The sequence below is a fragment of the Equus quagga genome, chromosome 3, assembly GCF_021613505.1.
Source record: "Equus quagga isolate Etosha38 chromosome 3, UCLA_HA_Equagga_1.0, whole genome shotgun sequence".
NCBI classification, from domain to species: Eukaryota; Metazoa; Chordata; class Mammalia; order Perissodactyla; family Equidae; genus Equus; species Equus quagga.
In genome coordinates this window covers 141,687,161-141,706,039 of record NC_060269.1, presented here as the reverse complement: position 1 = coordinate 141,706,039, position 18,879 = coordinate 141,687,161, and the positions used below count along the sequence as shown (strand labels likewise).

At 35.8% G+C, this 18,879-nt stretch overlaps 1 protein-coding gene across 2 annotated transcripts in view; it reads right to left on the bottom strand.

Moving 5' to 3' along the window:
• LCORL (ligand dependent nuclear receptor corepressor like) overlaps positions 1-18,879 on the bottom strand; it is a 150,855-nt gene that overhangs the window by 53,951 nt on the left and 78,025 nt on the right. For both annotated transcript variants that reach the window (XM_046655816.1, XM_046655817.1), the window contains exon 5: positions 2,228-2,479. In XM_046655816.1, coding sequence (XP_046511772.1) covers positions 2,228-2,479 — 252 coding nt within the window. The remainder of the gene's footprint in view (positions 1-2,227; positions 2,480-18,879) is intronic.

The following is an 18,879-nucleotide window of genomic DNA, read 5'->3' as shown; positions in this document are numbered from 1 at the left end:
AAAATTTTGAACTGTGAAAAAATTAGTACATATATGATATTAGTGTGCACACACACACACACGCACACACAAATGCATCAAAAGATATGTGCTCCATTTTTTTAAATTTAGTATGCAAGTAGGCAAAGTTAGAGCCTACCAATCTATACCACAGCAGAACAGTTTTATAATAGAAAGTCTGATTTTATTACTCTGCTTAAAGCAATCTAGCAGCTTTCTGTGGCCCTAAGAAAAGTCAAAACCCTTAATATTTCCTACATAGCTTTCTTATAATCTGGTCCCTACCTATTTCTTCAGCCTTATCTATTACCTTGCTCTCTACCCTACAAGCCACCTGACTAAAGGATTCCTATTCTAAGGTAAGAACACTGAAATCACATATGATAAGCAGTCATTCCCCAAATTAAAATCATCAAGATGACTATTTGAAGTACAAATTTATATCCACAATCATTACTCTTTTCAACCTCAGCATGTTCAGAAATATATTTGTATACTTTGCCTAGAATATCATAATACTTTAAATAATTTACATTACTTGTTTTCTACATATATTTGGATCTGCCTTACCACTTAATTTCATAGAATCACAGAATGTAAGGACTAAAAATTTACTTCTAAAATGCCACCTATTCTAACCGCTCAACTGATGCTTCTGAATACCTCTGATGATAAAGCAAACAGGGAATCCTTTTCCCCTTTCCACTTTAAAAGAAATGTTCAATCCTTAGAAATATTCTTTCTTATATGGACCTAAAATCTGTTTCCATCTAACTTCTAGCTAATGAAACTAATTCTATTCATTGGCTCATTCAGGGAAAGTTCAGTCCTACTTTAGTGTAACAGCCATACAAATATTCACAGATCACCATCACGCTACTTCTAAGGCTTCTCTTCTGTGGTGGTAAGCAACAGGAGGTAGACAGTACGGAGAGACTAGTATTTGAGTATCTTTTATGAATTGGCTACTTATATTTAACTTACACATTGCTCCAATGAGTTTGTTATTATTATGGTCAAATAACAAATGAGGGAATTAAAGTTCCGATAGGTAAAATTACTTGTTCAAGTAACTTAAGTAGCAGAGCTGGAATTTCAACCATACATCTGTGAGATACCAAAGCCTACATTCTAGTCTCTTTAGAACACTGAATTGCCTCCCCCAAAGGAGAAGAGATATAAGAGGGTGTGAAACATGGAAAAGCAAAATAAAAAAAATTCTAAAAATCCCATGTTTTCTAACTTCCAAAATTCTATGTATTGACATATTTTTTCCTTAAGCCTTATATCGTAGTCATCTTTGACATTTCTTCCTCTGTCTTATAACCTATTATCTTAATATTTCTCAGATATTCTATATAAATAAACTCATACAACTTAAAATTAGGGACGCAAAAACAGAAAATTATTTCCATATTTCAGTTCCTTTCAATTTTAATCTGTCTTACGCACTGAAAAGATCGTCTTCTTTAAACACTGACTAGTGTACTCTTCTTTAGAGCCTCAAACACTATACTGCCTTGTGCAACCAAACTTAATGCTGATATTTTTCTGGCTTCAAGGACTGACAACACTATTCCTAACTTGTGTTAACAAAAGCTGCTTGTTCTCTCTCCTCCAAGCAAACACTTATTTGGCATCCTCCAAAAGCGATTAAAAGGCCCTTCCTTCCTTTCCTCTGTGAATCATGACTCTTCCTTCAATTAAACATTAGATAAGTCTAACAAAGCCTTCATCATGAAGACTTCTTACAAAAAATATATCTCTATATAGTTAATTATATGATTACATGATATTTATCACACATATTAACTTTTCTCTTTCCCCAGTTACATCAATTGAAGATAAATCATCTATTTCTTTTTATTTTTCATCTAAGAGCAAAAAACTGAAGAGAAAGTACATAATGAATGTTCTCAGCTGTACATTTTAAAAATAATTTTTTATAATAAATATCTCTTGTACACTTTGCCTTTAAGATGCTTGTTGTGATTCTCTTACTATCTATTCTATTGTGAAAAGAGATTGTTTATCAAAGAGGCTGAATTACTCTCAAAGTCAAATACAAAAACTATTAATTAGCACTTCTCTCTAGTCCATATTACATAAGCTAATTACAAGTAATATTATGTCTAAAGTAAATTTCTCTATGAATATTAGGTTATATATATTTAAGGGTATTAAAGCGTAAAATTAAATATTACACACACACACACAAAAATCTTACCTTGCTGAGTATTTTGTTCTTGCATTCGATTCACAGTGAGGTCTAAGGGGCCTTCCTGTTCTTCCTGAAGGGAGTTTTCTGCTTGATTCATTTGAATACTTTTACATATTAGACTTGGTCCAATTGAACCATTTCTATTCTCTTGAATTTTACCACTTTTTGAAATATACTCAATTGCAAACTGACGTATCATCTTTTTCATTAATTCCTGAGCAACTAGGGGAATGTTAGGATCACAGTTCTGAGGAAGATCTAGGGAAGAAATAAATATAACAAGCATTAAAAAAGGGAAATGCAAAATATCAATATTTAAATTTATCTTATTTTTATTATAAGTTAATGATTTCAGAAGTCTTTTAGCATCAATCTGTAATTGCCCGTGGTTTGTGGGACTTAGCAATAGAAACCTTGTTGATTTAATTAGTATCATGATAATATATCAACCCCAAACTTGGCATATTTAACCATTTCTTAAAAATAAATATTTTCAATCCCAAACTAAAATACAGATAAAGAATTAGACATAGAAGCAGAACAGCTTATTTTCAGAGTTTTAATTCAAATGTATTCTACTAGATATATTAAAACACTTAGTATGTGAACACAAATTGTTTATACAAGTAACCAAGCATTTTTTAACAATATACATAGTAAGTACATGCATTAACTATTTAACAAAACATCTAAACTTTTAAAACTGTTTATTATCATTAAATTCTTCAGTTCTGTCAAATGTGCATTTCATATATAGCCTGAATGTCATCAAGGACTTTTTCTTTCCTCAACTTTTTATGTTGAGAAATTTCAATCATAAAGAAAAAAAATAAAGAGCAGTACAATGACACAGACAGTCTCTACCAAGATTCAAGAAATGTTAATATTCTGCCACATTTGCTTTTTAATTTTTTTGTTTGCAAAACCACTGAAAGTAAATTGTAGAACTGTGACATTTCACTCCTGAATATTTCAGCATGCATCCACTAAGATTCTCTTATAAAAATGGCAATACCATTACTGAAAGTCTCTATCAATCCTTGACCCCAAAATATGTTCATCAGCTACAACTATAATGAAGGTCAGCAGTGATGCAGAATTCTGCCTGAAACTTGTACAAGAGGTAAAAACAACTGAATGATTTTATAGTAGGAGGTGTGGAATAAGGACAGACCACTTATAAACACATTATTACATAAAGAGTTTGGTATGGAGGGTGGTGGTGATGGCTGTTTCACACACACACTGCTAGCCCCACTCCAATCCTTTTACTTACTCTGCTCCTTCAGAGGTAGAAAGGTTGGTAAACTGGGAAGGATGACTAAGCATACTTGATTACATTCCATACTTCTTCCTCTTAGAAGTGGGCCTACTTCTAGAGATGCTAGTTACTTAAACGCCTCAACTCTTACCCAGGCAGATCAGCATCACGTGAACAGGTCTGCTCTGATCCAGGGCTGTCTAAGACTGTAGGGTTAAGTCTCCTTAGTTTTGGGGTTCAGTATTAGTTGGAGCACTTGTCTAAGAGACCTGAAGGCAAGTCCTCCAGCTAGCATCTATCATTACAGGCCCAGGACTCTAAAATACAAGGTTTGAAAACATACTATTTTAAGGTGAGGAAAGGCAACAAACTACCTCCATCATGATCGCCACCACATTTGGTAGCAGGATATGACCTAAGCTGACATGAATCTATTTATGGTCTTGCCGAAATATCAATACATTCGACCATAGGGTGTTGTTTCAGATCTGCTGGAGACGTTACATAATAAACATCTCCGTTATATTATTTCTTTCAAAACAAAGAATTTTGAATTCTGAAAAAACATCTGTGAGAACGGACTACGGGCCTATAAAAAAAAAAAGTAGTATTGCAGCCTTCATATGTATTCTTTGTTTAGAAGCCAGTAGGGAAGAGAGGTACTATTTGTTTTGGGTTACTAGAGTAAAAGTCTTAGTTACAGGCTGGAATCTCAGCTATCTTTATGAACTAGTTACAGATCCCCTCCATGTTTTAGTCTCTCTGATCATAAAAATGGAAATAATAACAAAACATTGGAAATCATAATAGGGTTTGCTCACAGGATATTTTAAGGTTATATGAGATTGTAGATAAAATATTAAACTCTTGTACTTGGCATTTTAATAGTTTAAATGTTAGCTGTTGTCTTAGGTTACAGTGGAAATAATAAGAGAAACAAAAAGATGCAGACTGAGCAGTTATATTTTATTTAAATCATAAAATGCCAAATAATAAAAAGGACTAATAGTTTAATATAAAAATTTTAACTAACTGGGAAATACAAAGGACATAATTTCTAAGTCCATGTGACACTTTTTGGTTCAGAATAGACAGTATTAGCACATGTAACCTAACTCAAGTGATTTATCAAAACAAGAAATTTCCACATTGCACATAAAAATTCCCAATTTATATCATTTCTTAATTGTTACCTCCAGGAATCTTTGAAGGCTTTTGTGAACATTCTCTTCCACCTTTATTCAAACCTAATCTTGCTTTACATTATGTGTTAAAAGGAGATACTAGATTTACTTCTGAGTATTTTGGTTAACTGTCCTGCAATTTAATGACTAATGTCGCCTTATCAACTCAAAATAATTAAATTTACCAAAAAAGAAGAGAAACATAATCGTATTCATATCATGTGACTAGGGCTATACTTTAGGCTTGAGTTTACAGCTAAGTTTAAAGCAGTTTACTCAGTTTTTGTCCCTTTATACTGGGGGATAAGTCTATGTGTGAGACCCAAGGACTTGGAAAAAAATAAAATAAAATGAAAAGGACAAAGAAAATTCTGCTCAGCTGCAGATTAGTGAGCCTTCTAGATTACTTCCACAAGTTGTCATAACTACAAAAAATCAAATGAGCGAACTAAAGATCTAGGCCAGGGATGATAAACTCAAAGGCTTTCAAAGGTCTGGCAAGTAATAAATATTTGGTTCGAAGAGAGAATGATGCCACATGAAATGGAATCTATTGCCCCTAAGAAGACAAATAATTTATTTCTGCCCTATCTCATCATTTTTCAAATTTAACTAGTTCAAAAGTTCAACAAGCATCTCTGTGGTAGCCAGTTTCAAGATGGTCCTCAATTATTCCCATCTCCTGGTTTCATACTATTGTGTAGTCCCTTCCATGTTGTATCAGGGGTGTTATGTGTGACCAATAGCATAGTGCAGAAGTGTATGTCACTTCTGAGATTAGGTGATAAAAGAATGCAGTTTCTATCCCAGATAATCTTGAACATAGTGCTCTCCCTCCCCCGTCCCCTTGCCACTACTAGGTCCTTCTATCTCTCTCTCTCATGGTTCACTCTGGAGGAAGCCATACTGTGAGCATCTCTAAGGGGAGGCTAACAAGGAAAGGAACTGAAGCCTCCTGAAAACAGCCAAATGAGTGCTCCAGATCAATCAAGTCTCAGATGACTGCAACCCTAGCTGACCCCTTGACTGCAGCCTAGTGACAAACTGAGCAAGAAACATCCAGCTGAACCACTCTTAGATTCCTGGCTCAGAGAAAATGTGAGATAATAAATGCCTGTTGTTTAAACTGCTAAATTTTGGGGAGATTTTGTTAAAGAGTAACAGATAGGTAATACAGATTTTGGTACATGTTAGTGGGATGCTGCTGCAATAAAAACCTAAAATGTAGGTGTGGCTTTAGAATCAGGCAGAGGGCTTTGGGGAGTGTTAACATAAGCCCTAAAGTCTTGAAGAAGCTGTAATAGAAGCCTCATGGTCTTTGATAAGGCTGCAGGGTGAGGACTCAGAGGAATATGAGGTAAATGTTACTAGAAAGTGGAGGAAAGGATATATTTATTGACACTACATAAGAAGTATATTCTTATACTTATTCAAAATATATTCAAAAGAACTCTAGAAATAATCAAAAGCTTTCCAGGATGTGTCTATTCAAGAATATCAGCTAGGGGCTGGCGCTGTGGACGAGTGGTTAAGTTTGCATACTCCACTTCGGCAGCCCAGCATTTCAGCAGTTCAGATCCTGGGCACAGACATGGCACTGCTCATTAGGCTATGTTGAGGTAGCCTCCCACATACCACAACTAGAAGGACCCACAACTAAAATATACAACTATGTATTGGGGGATCTGGGGAGAAAAAGCAGAAAGAAAAAAAAGAATATCAGCTAAATCTTGGTAAGAAGAGCAAGAGCATTTTTGTAGAAATGGACAAGCTGACCCTAAAATTCATAGGGAAATGTAAGGAATCCAGAATAGCCAAAAAATCTTGAAAACGAAGAACTAAATTGGAGGGTTAGTACTTGCTGATTTTGATACTATAAAGTACAATAATCAAACTGGGTGTTGCTGGCCTAAGGACAGACATATAGATCAATGGAGTAGAACTGAGCCCCCAAATATAGTCAATTTATCTTTGATGACAGTACCAAGACAGTTCAGTGGTGGAAAGAACAGTCTTTTCAACAAATGGTACGGGGACAAGTGGATATTTACATGCAAAATAATGAAGCTGGACTTCCACTTCATACCATATACAATAATTAACTTAAAATGGATCAAAGACCTAAATATAGGAGCTAAAACCAAAAATTCTTAGAAGAATGCATATGTGTAAATCTTCATGACCTTGGATTAGGCAATGATTTCTCAGATTTGACAATAAAAGCACAAGCAACAAAAGAAAAATAGATATATTGGACTCGATCAAACTTAAAAACTTTCATGCTTCAAAGGACACTATCAAGTGAAAAAAACAGTCCACACAATGGGAGTATATATTTATAAATCATATGTCTGATAAGGGTCTAGTGTCCACAGTAAACCTTACAACTCAACAATAAAAAGACAAATGCCCAATTAAAAAATGGCAAATGATTTGAGTAGACATTTCTTGAAAGATATTATTAATGGCCAATAAGCACATGACAAGATGCTTAACAAGGAAATGCAAATCAAAACCACAATGAGATACCATTTCACACGCAGAAGTAGCGTTACAATAAAAAATGCAAATAAGTGTTATTGAGGATGTGGAGAACTCTGGACCCTCAATACACTGCTGGTGGGAATGCACAATGATTGGCAGCTCTTCGAAAATGTAAACATAGAATTACCATATGACCCAACAAATTCCACTCCTAGGTATATACTGAAGAAAACGGAAAACATGTCCAAACAAAAATGTGTGCATGAATATTCACAGCATTATTCATAACAGCCAAAAAGTGGAAACAACCCAAACGAACAATAGTAGGTGAATGTATAAATAAAATGTGCTACATCCAAACAAGAGAGTACTATTCAGTCATAAAAAGGAATGAAGAACTGATGTATGCTACAACAAGGATGAACCTTGAAAATATTATGCTACCTGAAAGCTGCACATCATATGATTCCATTCATATGAAACATCTAAAACAGGGAAATCTATAGGGACAGAAAGTAGATTAGTGGTTGCCAAAGCCTGGGGGAGGGTAGGAGAAGGATCAGGAGTGAGTGCTAATCTACAATCCATATTCAAATATCCCCAATTTTTCCTATTATGCCCTTGACAGCTTTTCCCTCCCAAATCTCAGGATGCAATCAAGGATCACATGTTGTATTTGACTGTCACGTGTCCCTAGTCTTTCTCCTGCCTTTTCTTGACTTTCATACCATTCATTTTATAGCATTTCCCACAATTTTGGTTAGCTTCCTCATGATTTAGGTTCAGGTTAAACATTTTTGACAGGAATAGTACATAGGTGATATGCCTCCTTGGTGTATCACATCAATTTGTCTCAGTATTAGTGATGTTGTTGATCACTTGCTTTAAGGTGGTATCCAACAAATGTCACATTGTAAAGGTACCTTTTCTCCTTTGTATTGAGTAATCTGTGGGGTGAAACTTTAATGTGATTATCCTGTTCCCCAACAATCTTTTATTTACCTACCAGTTTTAGCACCGACTGATGATTGCTGCCAAATCACTACCACTACTGGAAAATGTTTATCCTTTAAAATATATTCCAATAGAAGTTCAGTCAGAGTACTATGTTAGTTATTTGAATTAATTAATTTTCCTGTGTTCTGTATTATCAATAGGATACATAATTACATTCACTTTTTTTCCTGTTTGTACTCAACCACAGGGTTCCCTTCCCCATCCTTGTTAATCTTATTTTTAAAAAAATGTCCAAAATTAACGTCTCAAAAGTCAAAACTATACAAGACTCAGAGAAGTTTCACTTATGTCCCACCACTCCCAAAGTAACCAATTTCATTAGTTCCTAGTTTATCCTTTTGTTTTTTTGTGTAAAAATAAGGAAATAAATTCATATTGTTCTTTCTTAAAAGTTAACATACTATGTATACTCTTTTTTTCCTCTTGCTTTTTTCACTTAAAAATATATACCTAGAGAATCATTCTTATCAGTCCACAGAGATGTTCTTTATTCTAATCTCTAGCTCCATGGTAATCCACTACGTGTTTTTAGCATAGACTAGTCAACCTGCCTCCTATAGATGGGCATGTAACTGATTTCTAATATTTTGCTACTATAAATAATGTTGCAATGAATAATTTTGTGCATATCTATGTTCATGTTGTTAAACAAGTACCTTCAGTTAAATCCTAAGAAGTGGGATTACTGGACCAAAGGGTAAATACATATGTAGTTTCAATAGATACTGCCTAATACCTCTTTTTAGGGAGTGTATCATTTTGTACTTCCAACAATGGATGAAAGTGACTTTTCCTCATAAGTTCCCTAACAGAGTAATATCAACCTTTTGAATTTTTGCCAATCTAACAGAAGAGAAATGGTAACTCAGTATTGTTTTAATCTGCAGTTCTATCATAAGTTTAAAGGCCATTTGAATATCTTATTTTTCTGTGTGTAACACTCTGCTCATGCCTTTTGTCCATTTTTCTACAGGGTGTTTGGTCTTTTTTTCCCCCCTCAATTTTTAAAAGTTCCTTATGTAATAGGGAGATTAACCCTCTGTAATACACATTGTAAGTATTTTCTCCAAGTTTGTCTGTGTCTTTCAACTTTTGACTATGGGGCTTTCTTGCTGGACAAATTACTTTTTCTTTTTTAATATAAATGAATCTTTTAAATGTAAGTATTTTATTTTATTGCCTCTGGAGTTCAATTCATAGACAGAAAGCCTTTGTCCTACATCTAGGTTACGACAGAATTCACTGAGACTTTCCTCTAGTAGGTATATGGTTACATTTACACTTAAATCTCTTATCCAATTTGAAATTTATTTTAGTATACATTATGAGGTATGGATCTAATTTTATTTTTTTCCAATTGGTTTTCCAGTTATCCTGAAATCATTTATTAAATAGTCTACCATTTTCCCTATGATTTGAAATGCCACCTGCATCACATATAAATTTCCCTAGGTATGTGGGTCTATTTCTTAATGAGTTTGCTTGTCCATTAAGGTGACAATACCACAGTTTTAATTACAAAGGTTTTAATAACTGGAAGAGCCAGTACCAGCTCTTTTTTAAGATCTATTCTTACATAATTGTATTTCCATATGCTAGCTCCAAGAGGAGTAGGGGAATTCCTAAATGGATGTTAAATTTATATATTAATTATGGAAAACTGAAGTCGCTTGTATGTTTATTCCAAAGTATTTTGTCTTTAATTCACTAGTGTAAATGTCATTATATCACCTGATTATATGTACATGAAGGTCATCGATTATTCATTTTATATCTTGATACGTACTGAATTCTTTTATTGTCTGAGTTACTTTTATTATCAATGCTTTCAGTTTTCTATTATCATTTACAAACAGAACTAGTTGTCTTTCTTCTTTTCCAATTCTTATGAATCTAAAACAGTTTTCTCTTGTCGAATTGCACAAGGCCAAACCTCCAACACAATGCTAAATAGTGGAGATAGGGGACAATCCTGTTTTGTTCCAATTTTAGTGGGAATAGTGCCAGCATTTCCACATTAAGTGTTATGCTGTATTTAAAACTAGGGTATATGTGTTTTATCACGTTAAAGAAATATTGGTCAATTTCTGTTTTACTGAATATTTTATCAGGAACACATGTTGAATTCTGTCAAAGGTCAGTATCATCGGAGATGAACTCGATTATTTGTTCTTCCTTACATTAAAAGGTACATTCCTAAAACAGAACCATTCTTACATTACTGCAATAAACCTCACTTGCCCATGATGTATCTATCATCTTCTTAATACAGTGTAGAATTGTCTGATATTTTTGCATTGAAATAAAGTGAGATTGTTCTGTAGTCATGTATGTGAGCTATGAGATTTTTATCTAGAGCAATATCATACTCATGTTAAAAGTAATTTGGGAACTTTCTTTTTTTATGTTCCGGAAAAATTTATGGAGGATTGAGATGATTTGATTCTTAAAAGGTTTGGTAAATTACAGCTTTTACATCTTCTGGGCTTGGTGCTTTTGTTGAGCTTTCTTGAAACTTTTTTCTATTTCCTAAAAAAAGCGGGGGGGGGGGGGGGGGGGGTCTGTTTTTGTTTTTCTTTTTTAGCTATCTCTTCTTTTTTTTTTTTTTTTAAAGATTTTATTTTTCGCCCAGAAACTGATGATTGGATAAAGAAGATATGGTATATATACACAATGGAATACTACTCAGCCATAAAAAAAGACAAAATTGGCCCATTCACAGCAACGTGGATGGACCTCGAGGGTATTATGTTAAGCGAAATAAGCCAGTCAGAGAAAGACGAACTCTATATGACTCCACTCATAGGTGGAAGTTAGTATATTGACAAGGAGATCTGATTGGTGGTTACCAGGGAAAAGGGGGGAGTGGGGGGAGGGCACAAAGGGGGAAGTGGTGTACCCACAACATGACTAACAAAAATGTACAACTGAAATCTCACAAGGTTGTAATCTATCATAACATTAATAAAAAAAAAAACAAAAAAAAGATTTTATTTTTCCTTTTTCTCCCCAAAGCCCCCCCGGTACATAGTTGTGTATTTTTAGTTGTGGGCCCTTCTAGTTGTGGAGTCTATCTCTTCTGAGACAATTTTCGTAAACTGGTTTTCCTGTTTAATTATCCATTTCATCTAAGTTGTACAAAATAGAATCTTATGATTTTTAAAATTCTCTGTTTCAATGGCTATTGCTCCCTTATCATGTCCTGTATATCTACGTTTTTTTCCCTCTGTACTACACTCCCCTGTCCCCAACCAATGGTTAACTAATAGTTTTGTCTATTTTGTTGACTTTTTCAAAGAACCAACTTTTTTTCCTGTTTATTTTTTAGTCAAAATGTTTTTCTTTCTTCTACCTCATTAATTTTTGCCTTTATCTTTACTATTTCCTTCTTTGTTCTTTATTCTGATTTACTTTAGTTTTTTGATGGGAATTTAATTCATTCTCATTCTTTTAGTTTTTATTCATAAAAATATTAAAGGCTGTGTATCTTTTTCTAATGACTGTTTTAATTATATCCCCTGGATTCTTAAATGTAGCTTTTTCATTATTAGTATTTTTAAGAAATTTTACAATTTTGTTTTCCTCTCTTTCACCCTAAAGTTGTTTAAAAGAATTTTACATTGCAGGTGGATAGAACTTTCAAAAAATTTTTGTTATTCATTTCCATCTTTAATGCATTATGACGAAAAATGTTTTTTTGTATTGTTTCTACTTGGAGGAATGTATTCAGGATTTCTTTTTGACTTAGTACATAAAATTTTTTGTGAATGTTCCATGTATACTTGAGAAGAAAGTATATATTGTACTATCTGGGGCTAGAGTTCAATATATACCCATAAACTATCCCTTACTATTCTTTTACGTCTTCTGTATCCTTACTTATTGTAGATCTGCTTCACCTATCTTGGACTGAAAGTAACATGTTAGTATTCCCGTATGTTTGTCCTTTTCTCTGAATTCTCTATAGTTCTGCTTTATGAAGGTGGTACATAGATACTAATAGAAGTTACGTCTACATTATGAGTTATGGCCTCTAACAAAGCCTTTTGTTCTCAAGCCAACCAATGTAATTTTGTATGCAACAGAAATATTTTGAGTACTTCACATTTAATTGTACAGAATATTTTTTAAATGCCCAACCCAAGGTTAAAATTTCATAAATTAAAAAACTCTATTCCTTTCTCAAGGGCATTCTTAACTGTAATGGCTCTTTTTTATTAAAATGTGTGTGGTGCTGAAGAAGACAAGGATCACTTGGTAACAGTTTATTGCCACTGGCTTGATTCATGCTAAGGTGCCAGCAATTTTAACCAACATTGCTTTTGTACCATGAGTGAAAATGTCAACACAGCAAAAGGGGCAAATAGTACCTTAGAATTATAAAGAAACAAATAGTTTTGAACTTGGGCAGATTCCTTGAATGAGTCTTATGCACCCTAGGATTCCATGTATCACACTTGGAGAACAACCATCCTACAAAAACCTAAGATATTTTTAGCCCGTCATAAATAGTATAGTGGAAGCCAATAATATAAGAATGGTTGGAATTATATCTTTGTAGTCAGATACACCTGGAATCAAATCCAGCTCTGCTGATTACAGGCTGTGTAACTTTGGGCAAGTTACTTTATAAGCCATGTGTCTATCTGTAAAGGGATTCTACCAATAGTGTCTAAAGGAGTTCTTTCAAAGATTAAATGAACTAATGTATACATAATGCTTACCCAGTGCCTATCACATAGTCCTCAAAGAGTGATAGCCTAGTTATTTAATTTTAATCCAATACAGCTATTTCCTAACAATTCTATCAGGAGAAAAAAATTAAAGACCAGTAATTTGGGTAATCTCTCTAGATCAAAAGCTAAAAAAGTGAGCAAAATCTTAGAAGCATTAAATATCTAGAATTTTGGCACGTACAATTTTGGATACCAGCATATTGTGACATTTTAACTTTAACAGCCTTTGTCAAAAAGCTGACCTTTTAAACTTGTCTATCTTCTCTATTTTATCTTTACATTCTATTTCACAAATTTTTGTTTCTATCTCCTTTGTTTGCCTTTCTCCTACAAGATTAACTTTTTCTTTTTCTTCTTCTTTTTTTGTTTTGGTGAGGAAGATTGGAGCTAACATCCATTGCCCATTCCCCGCCCTTTTCTTTGCTTGAGGAAGACTGTCCCTGAGCTAACATCTGTGGCAATCTTCCTCTATTTTGTATGTGGGACACTGCCACAGCATGGCTTGGTAAGCAGTGTGTAGGTCTGTGCCCAGGCTGCTGAAGCGAAGTGCGTGAACTTAACCACTATGACACCAGGTCGGTCCCTAAGATTAACTGTTTAAAAAAAAATTCCTTCAGTTAGACGTGTGGCTCACTCAGAAATTTCCAAATGTTTTCTTTCTAATATAAGAATTTAAGCTATAAATTTCCTTCTACCAAATCAGCTTGTTCCATAAGTTTTAAAATGTATTTTTAGTATCATTCAATACTAAATATATTCTAATAGCCATTATGAGTTCTTCTTTACCCATGAATTACTTAGAAATGTCTTAGGTTCTCGTCAAGATGGTGCTGTGAGCAGACGTTGAACTCGCCTCCTCCCACAAACACAACCAGGTTACAACAATTTTGGGAAGAATCACCCTGGATTGAAAACTGAAAACTAGATAAAAAGAACCCCCACGACAAGGGACAGTCCTGACGAAAGCAGAAGAGGCAGTAACTCCAGCCAGAGAGGAAAAAAGCCACCTTTGGGAGCAGTGGAGCTTCTCAGTTGGCCAGGTAGGAGTCAACCTAAGGTACGCAGCCCTCCCTGGAGGAGTGAGGTCCGGAGCGGGGGCAATACTGCTATAACCATCCTTCGGTCTCAGCCCAACTGAGATGGGTGTCTTACTGTCTGGCTTTGCTGGCTATTAACTGTAGCAAGGACACCCCAGAAAAGCTATCGGCCGAAAGCCGAAAACATCTGGGTCTTGAAGGGCCCATGCACAAACTCATTCATTGCAGCAACCTAAAATCACCACAGAGAAGGCTGACTGTCCTTTGGTGAAACAAGACTCACCTGGTGGTCTCTGGGGGCATCTTGGTGAGAGGAAGATCCTCTCCTGAGACTGAGACATTGGTGGAGGCCCTTATTCTGATCTGGTCCAGGCCTGCTGATACGGACACTGGACACCGGTGGGGGCCATTGAGGTGCGTCCCTTGGGCTGTTAGCCCAGAGGTCTGCCACACCCACTAGAGCACAGATTTCATCCAGTTCAGCCAGGGCAGGCAACCCGCCCTAGGGACCGGCCCCACCTAACAGCAAGCCCTCAGGCTACTTTTCAGCCTGCATTGACTGAGTGCCTTGATCCTCTACAGGCAGGCAAGGGTGTCTGCCTCTGTGGGGCAGGGCCTGTGTGAGAATCAGGTGAACTGCGGGGGGCATTGGGGCAGAGGTGGGGGCCTCTGCAGTGTGGCATTGGGGTACGCTCCAGAGGGTTGAGAAGTGCGCACGGACCAGGACTGTGTTGACAGTGTATGTGGTCCAGAGGGGGTGAGGCTGATCAGCAGGAGAAGACTTGTGCTTCACAAATAGCCATAAACAGGATCAGCCCCATCTTCCAAACCCTGAAACAACTGAGTGCCTCCATGCCAAGGGCTAGCCCCACTCAGCTGCACTTCTAAGAGAACTGACATCAGCCTTGTTGGCCTCAGGCCTATCACAACTGTATGCCCCTGAGCCTAGCAACCAGCTACATGGGTACCAACCCAATTAAGAGGACACTTGCAATAAGAGTGTGCTAATAGACTTTGTAGCTAACAGTGCTGAGGCCCCTCCAAACCAGAAGTACAAACAGCTGGCCAGGGAAGGAAAGATCAGACTCTCTGAGTACCTGCAGTGGGAGCAACCCTGCCACAGAAGAAGAACACAAGTAGCCCACAAAGGGGTCACTCCTGGTTCTTATGGTCTGATGATGAGAGGGAAGCACACTGTTGGGCCTCATAAGGCATCTCTTACATAAGGCCACTTCTCCAAGATCAGGAGACATAGCTGACTCACCTAGTACAAAGAAAATAGCACAGAGAAAGAGGCATAATGAGGAGGCAAAGGAATACTTTTCAAGCAAGGGAACACTACAAAACACCAGAAAAAGAACTAGGTGAAACAGAAACTAGCGACCTCCTTGACAAGGAATTCAAACAAAATATAATGAGGACGCTCACAGATATGCAGAGAAGAATGGATGAACACAGTGAGCACATCAGCAAAGAATTGGAAGATATAAAAAAGAACCAAACAGAAATGAAGAATACAATACTTGAAATGAGAAATTCACTAGAGGGACTCAAGAGCAGAGTAGAGGAAGGAGAAGAATGGATCAGCGAGCTAGACGAAAGATTAGAGGAAATCACCCAAGCAGAACAGAAAAGAGAAAAAAAGAATTAGACAGAATGAGAACAGTGTAAGGGAACTCTGAGACAATATCAACCTTGCTAACATTCGGATTATAGGGGTCCCAGAAGGAGAAGAGAGAGACAAAGGGGCAGAAAATTTATTTGTCAAAATAATAGAGGAAAATTTTCCTCACCTGAGGAAGGAAACAGACATCCAAGTTCAGGAAGCACAGAGAGCTCCAAACAAGAGAAGCCCAACGAGGCCCACACCAAGACATATTATAATCAAAATGTCTAAAATTAAAGACAAAGAGAGAATCCTAAAAGCAGCAAGAGAAAGGCCACAAGTGACATATAAAGGGAAGCATATCAGGCTGTCAGCGGACTTCTCGGCGGAGACCCTACAGGCGAGAAGAGAATGGCACGACATATTTGAAGTGCTAAAAGGAAAAAACGTACAACCAAGAATACTCTATCTATCAAGGCTGTCATTCAGAATGGAAGGAGAGATAAAGAGCTTCCCAGATAAGCAAAAATTAAAGGAGTTTATCACCAAGAAACCAGTTATACAAGAAATGCTGAAGGGACTTATTTAAGTGGGAAAGTAATGACCACAAATAAAGATAAAAGAAAAAAAATTACCAAAAAAACCCAAAACAACAACAAGAAAAAACAGCAATAAAATCACTTGTAAGGTAAAAGTATAGTAAAGGCAGCAAATCAACTACCTGTGAAGGTAATATGAAGGTTAAAAGACAAATGCACTAAAATTACCTATTTCAATGATAAGAGGGTAATGGATATTCACACACTAAACAAAAGACTATGTATGACGTGAAAAGCATATAATGTGGGAGGAGAGGAGTGAAAAAGTAGACCTTTTAGAAAGAGGGGAAGCTGAAGAGTCTATCTACTCAATATAGACTTACATGCATAGTATATTAAAAAGGATCCTCATGGTAACCACAAATCAGAAGCCTATAACAAGCAGGAAAAAAAGTAAGACAAAATAGATCAGACATGTAAGACAAAAGAAATCAAACATATTACTAAAGATAACCATCAAACCGCAAGTGAAGAGAGCAAGAGAAAAAGAACGGAACTGAGAAGAACTACTAAAACACCTCCCAAAAAAGACAAAGGGACAAAACGGCAATAAATACATATTTATCAATAGCTACTTTAAATGTCAATGGATTAAATGCTCCAATCAAATGCCATACGGTGGCCAACCGGATCAAAAAACAAGATCCATGCATATGCTGGATACAAGAGACACACCTCAGACCTACAGACACTCACAAACTGAAAGTGAAAGGATGGAAAAAGATATCCATGCAAATGGCAAAGAAAAGAAAGTAGGGGTAGCAATACTTATATCAGACAAAATAGACTTTAAATAAAAAACTGTAATAAGAGACAAAGACGGGCACTACATAATGATAAAGGGAACAAACAATCCAACAAGAAAATATAACACTTGTAAATATCTATGCACCCAACATAGGAGCACCTAAATATATAAAGCAATTATTAACAGACATAAGAGGAGAAATAGACAGTAACACAATAAGAGTAGGGGACTTTAACACTCCACTTACACCAATGGATAGATCATCCAAACAGAAGATCAATAAGGAAACGCTGGCCTTAAAGGACACATTAGACCAGATGGACTTAGCAGATATATACAGAACATTCCATCCAAAAACCACAGAATACACATTCTTTTCAAATGCCCATGGAACATTCTCCAGGACTGATCACATATTAGGCCACAAAACAAATCTCAATAAATTTAAGAAGATGGAAATAATACCGTGCATCTTTTCTGACCACAAAAGTATGAAACTGGAAATTAACTACAGAAAGAAAACCAGAAAAGCCACGAAAATATGGAGATTGAACAAAACGCTACTGAACAATGATTGGGTCAATGAAGAAACCAAAAAATTCCTGGAGACAAATGAAAATGAGAACACAACATGCCAAAATCTGTGGGATACAGCAAAAGCGGTTCTACGAGGGAAGTTTATGGCAATTCAGGCCTATCTCAACAAACAAGAAAAATAGAAAATAGACTAAAAGTGCACCTAAAGGTACTGGAAAAAGAACAACAAACAAAGCCCAAAATCAGCAGAAGGAAGGAAACAATACAAATCTGAGCAGCAATAAATGAAATCGAGACTAAAAAAACAATAGAAAAAATTAATGAAACCCAAGAGCTGGTTCTTCAAAAAGGTAAACAAAATTGACAAACCCTTAGCTAGACTCACCAAGAAAAAAAGAGAGACGGCTCAAATAAATAAAATCAGAAATGAAAGAGGAGAGATTACAACGGACACGTCAGAAATACAAAAGATAATAAGAGAATGCTATGAAAAGCTATACACCAACAAATTGGATAATCTAGAAGAAATGGATAAATTCTTAGAAACATGCAACCTTCCAAAACTGAACCAAGAAGATGCAGAAAATTTGAATAGACCGATCACCAGTAAGGAGATAGAAACAGCAATCAAAAACCTCCCCAAAAATAAAAGTCCAGGACTAGATGGCTTCCCTGGTGAATTCTACCAAACATTCAAAGAAGACTTAATACCTATCCTTCTCAAACTCTTGCAAAAAATTGAAGAGGAGGGGAGGCTTCCTAACTCCTTCTACGAAGCAAACATTATCCTGATACCAAAACCAGACAAGGACAACACAAAAAAAGAAAATTACAGGCCAATATCACTGATGAACATCGATGCAAAAATCCTCAACAAAATACTAGCAAATCGAATACAACAATACATTAAAAAGATCATACATCATGATCAAGTGGGTTTCATTCCGGGGATGCAGGGATGGTTCAACATCCACAAATTTATCAACGTGATACACCACATTAACAAAATGAAGAATAAAAATCACATGATCATTTCAATAGATACGGAGAAAGCATTTAACAAGATACAGCATCCATTTATGATAAAAACTCTAAATAAATTGGGTATAGAAGGAAAATACCTCAACATAATAAAGGCCATATATGACAAACCCACAGCAAATATCATTCTCAATGGAGAAAAACTGAAAGCTATCCCTCTAAGAACAGGAACCAGACAAGGATGCCCAGTGTCATCACTCTTATTTAATATAGTATTGGAAGTCCTAGCCAGAGCTATCAGGCAAGAAAAAGAAATAAAAGGGATCCACATTGGAAAAGAAGAAGTGAAACTGTCACTCTTTGCAGACGACATGATTTTATATCTAGAAAACCCTAAAGAGTCCACTAAAAAACTTTTAGAAATAATAAAGGAATACAGTCAAGTTGCGGGATACAAAACCAATGTAC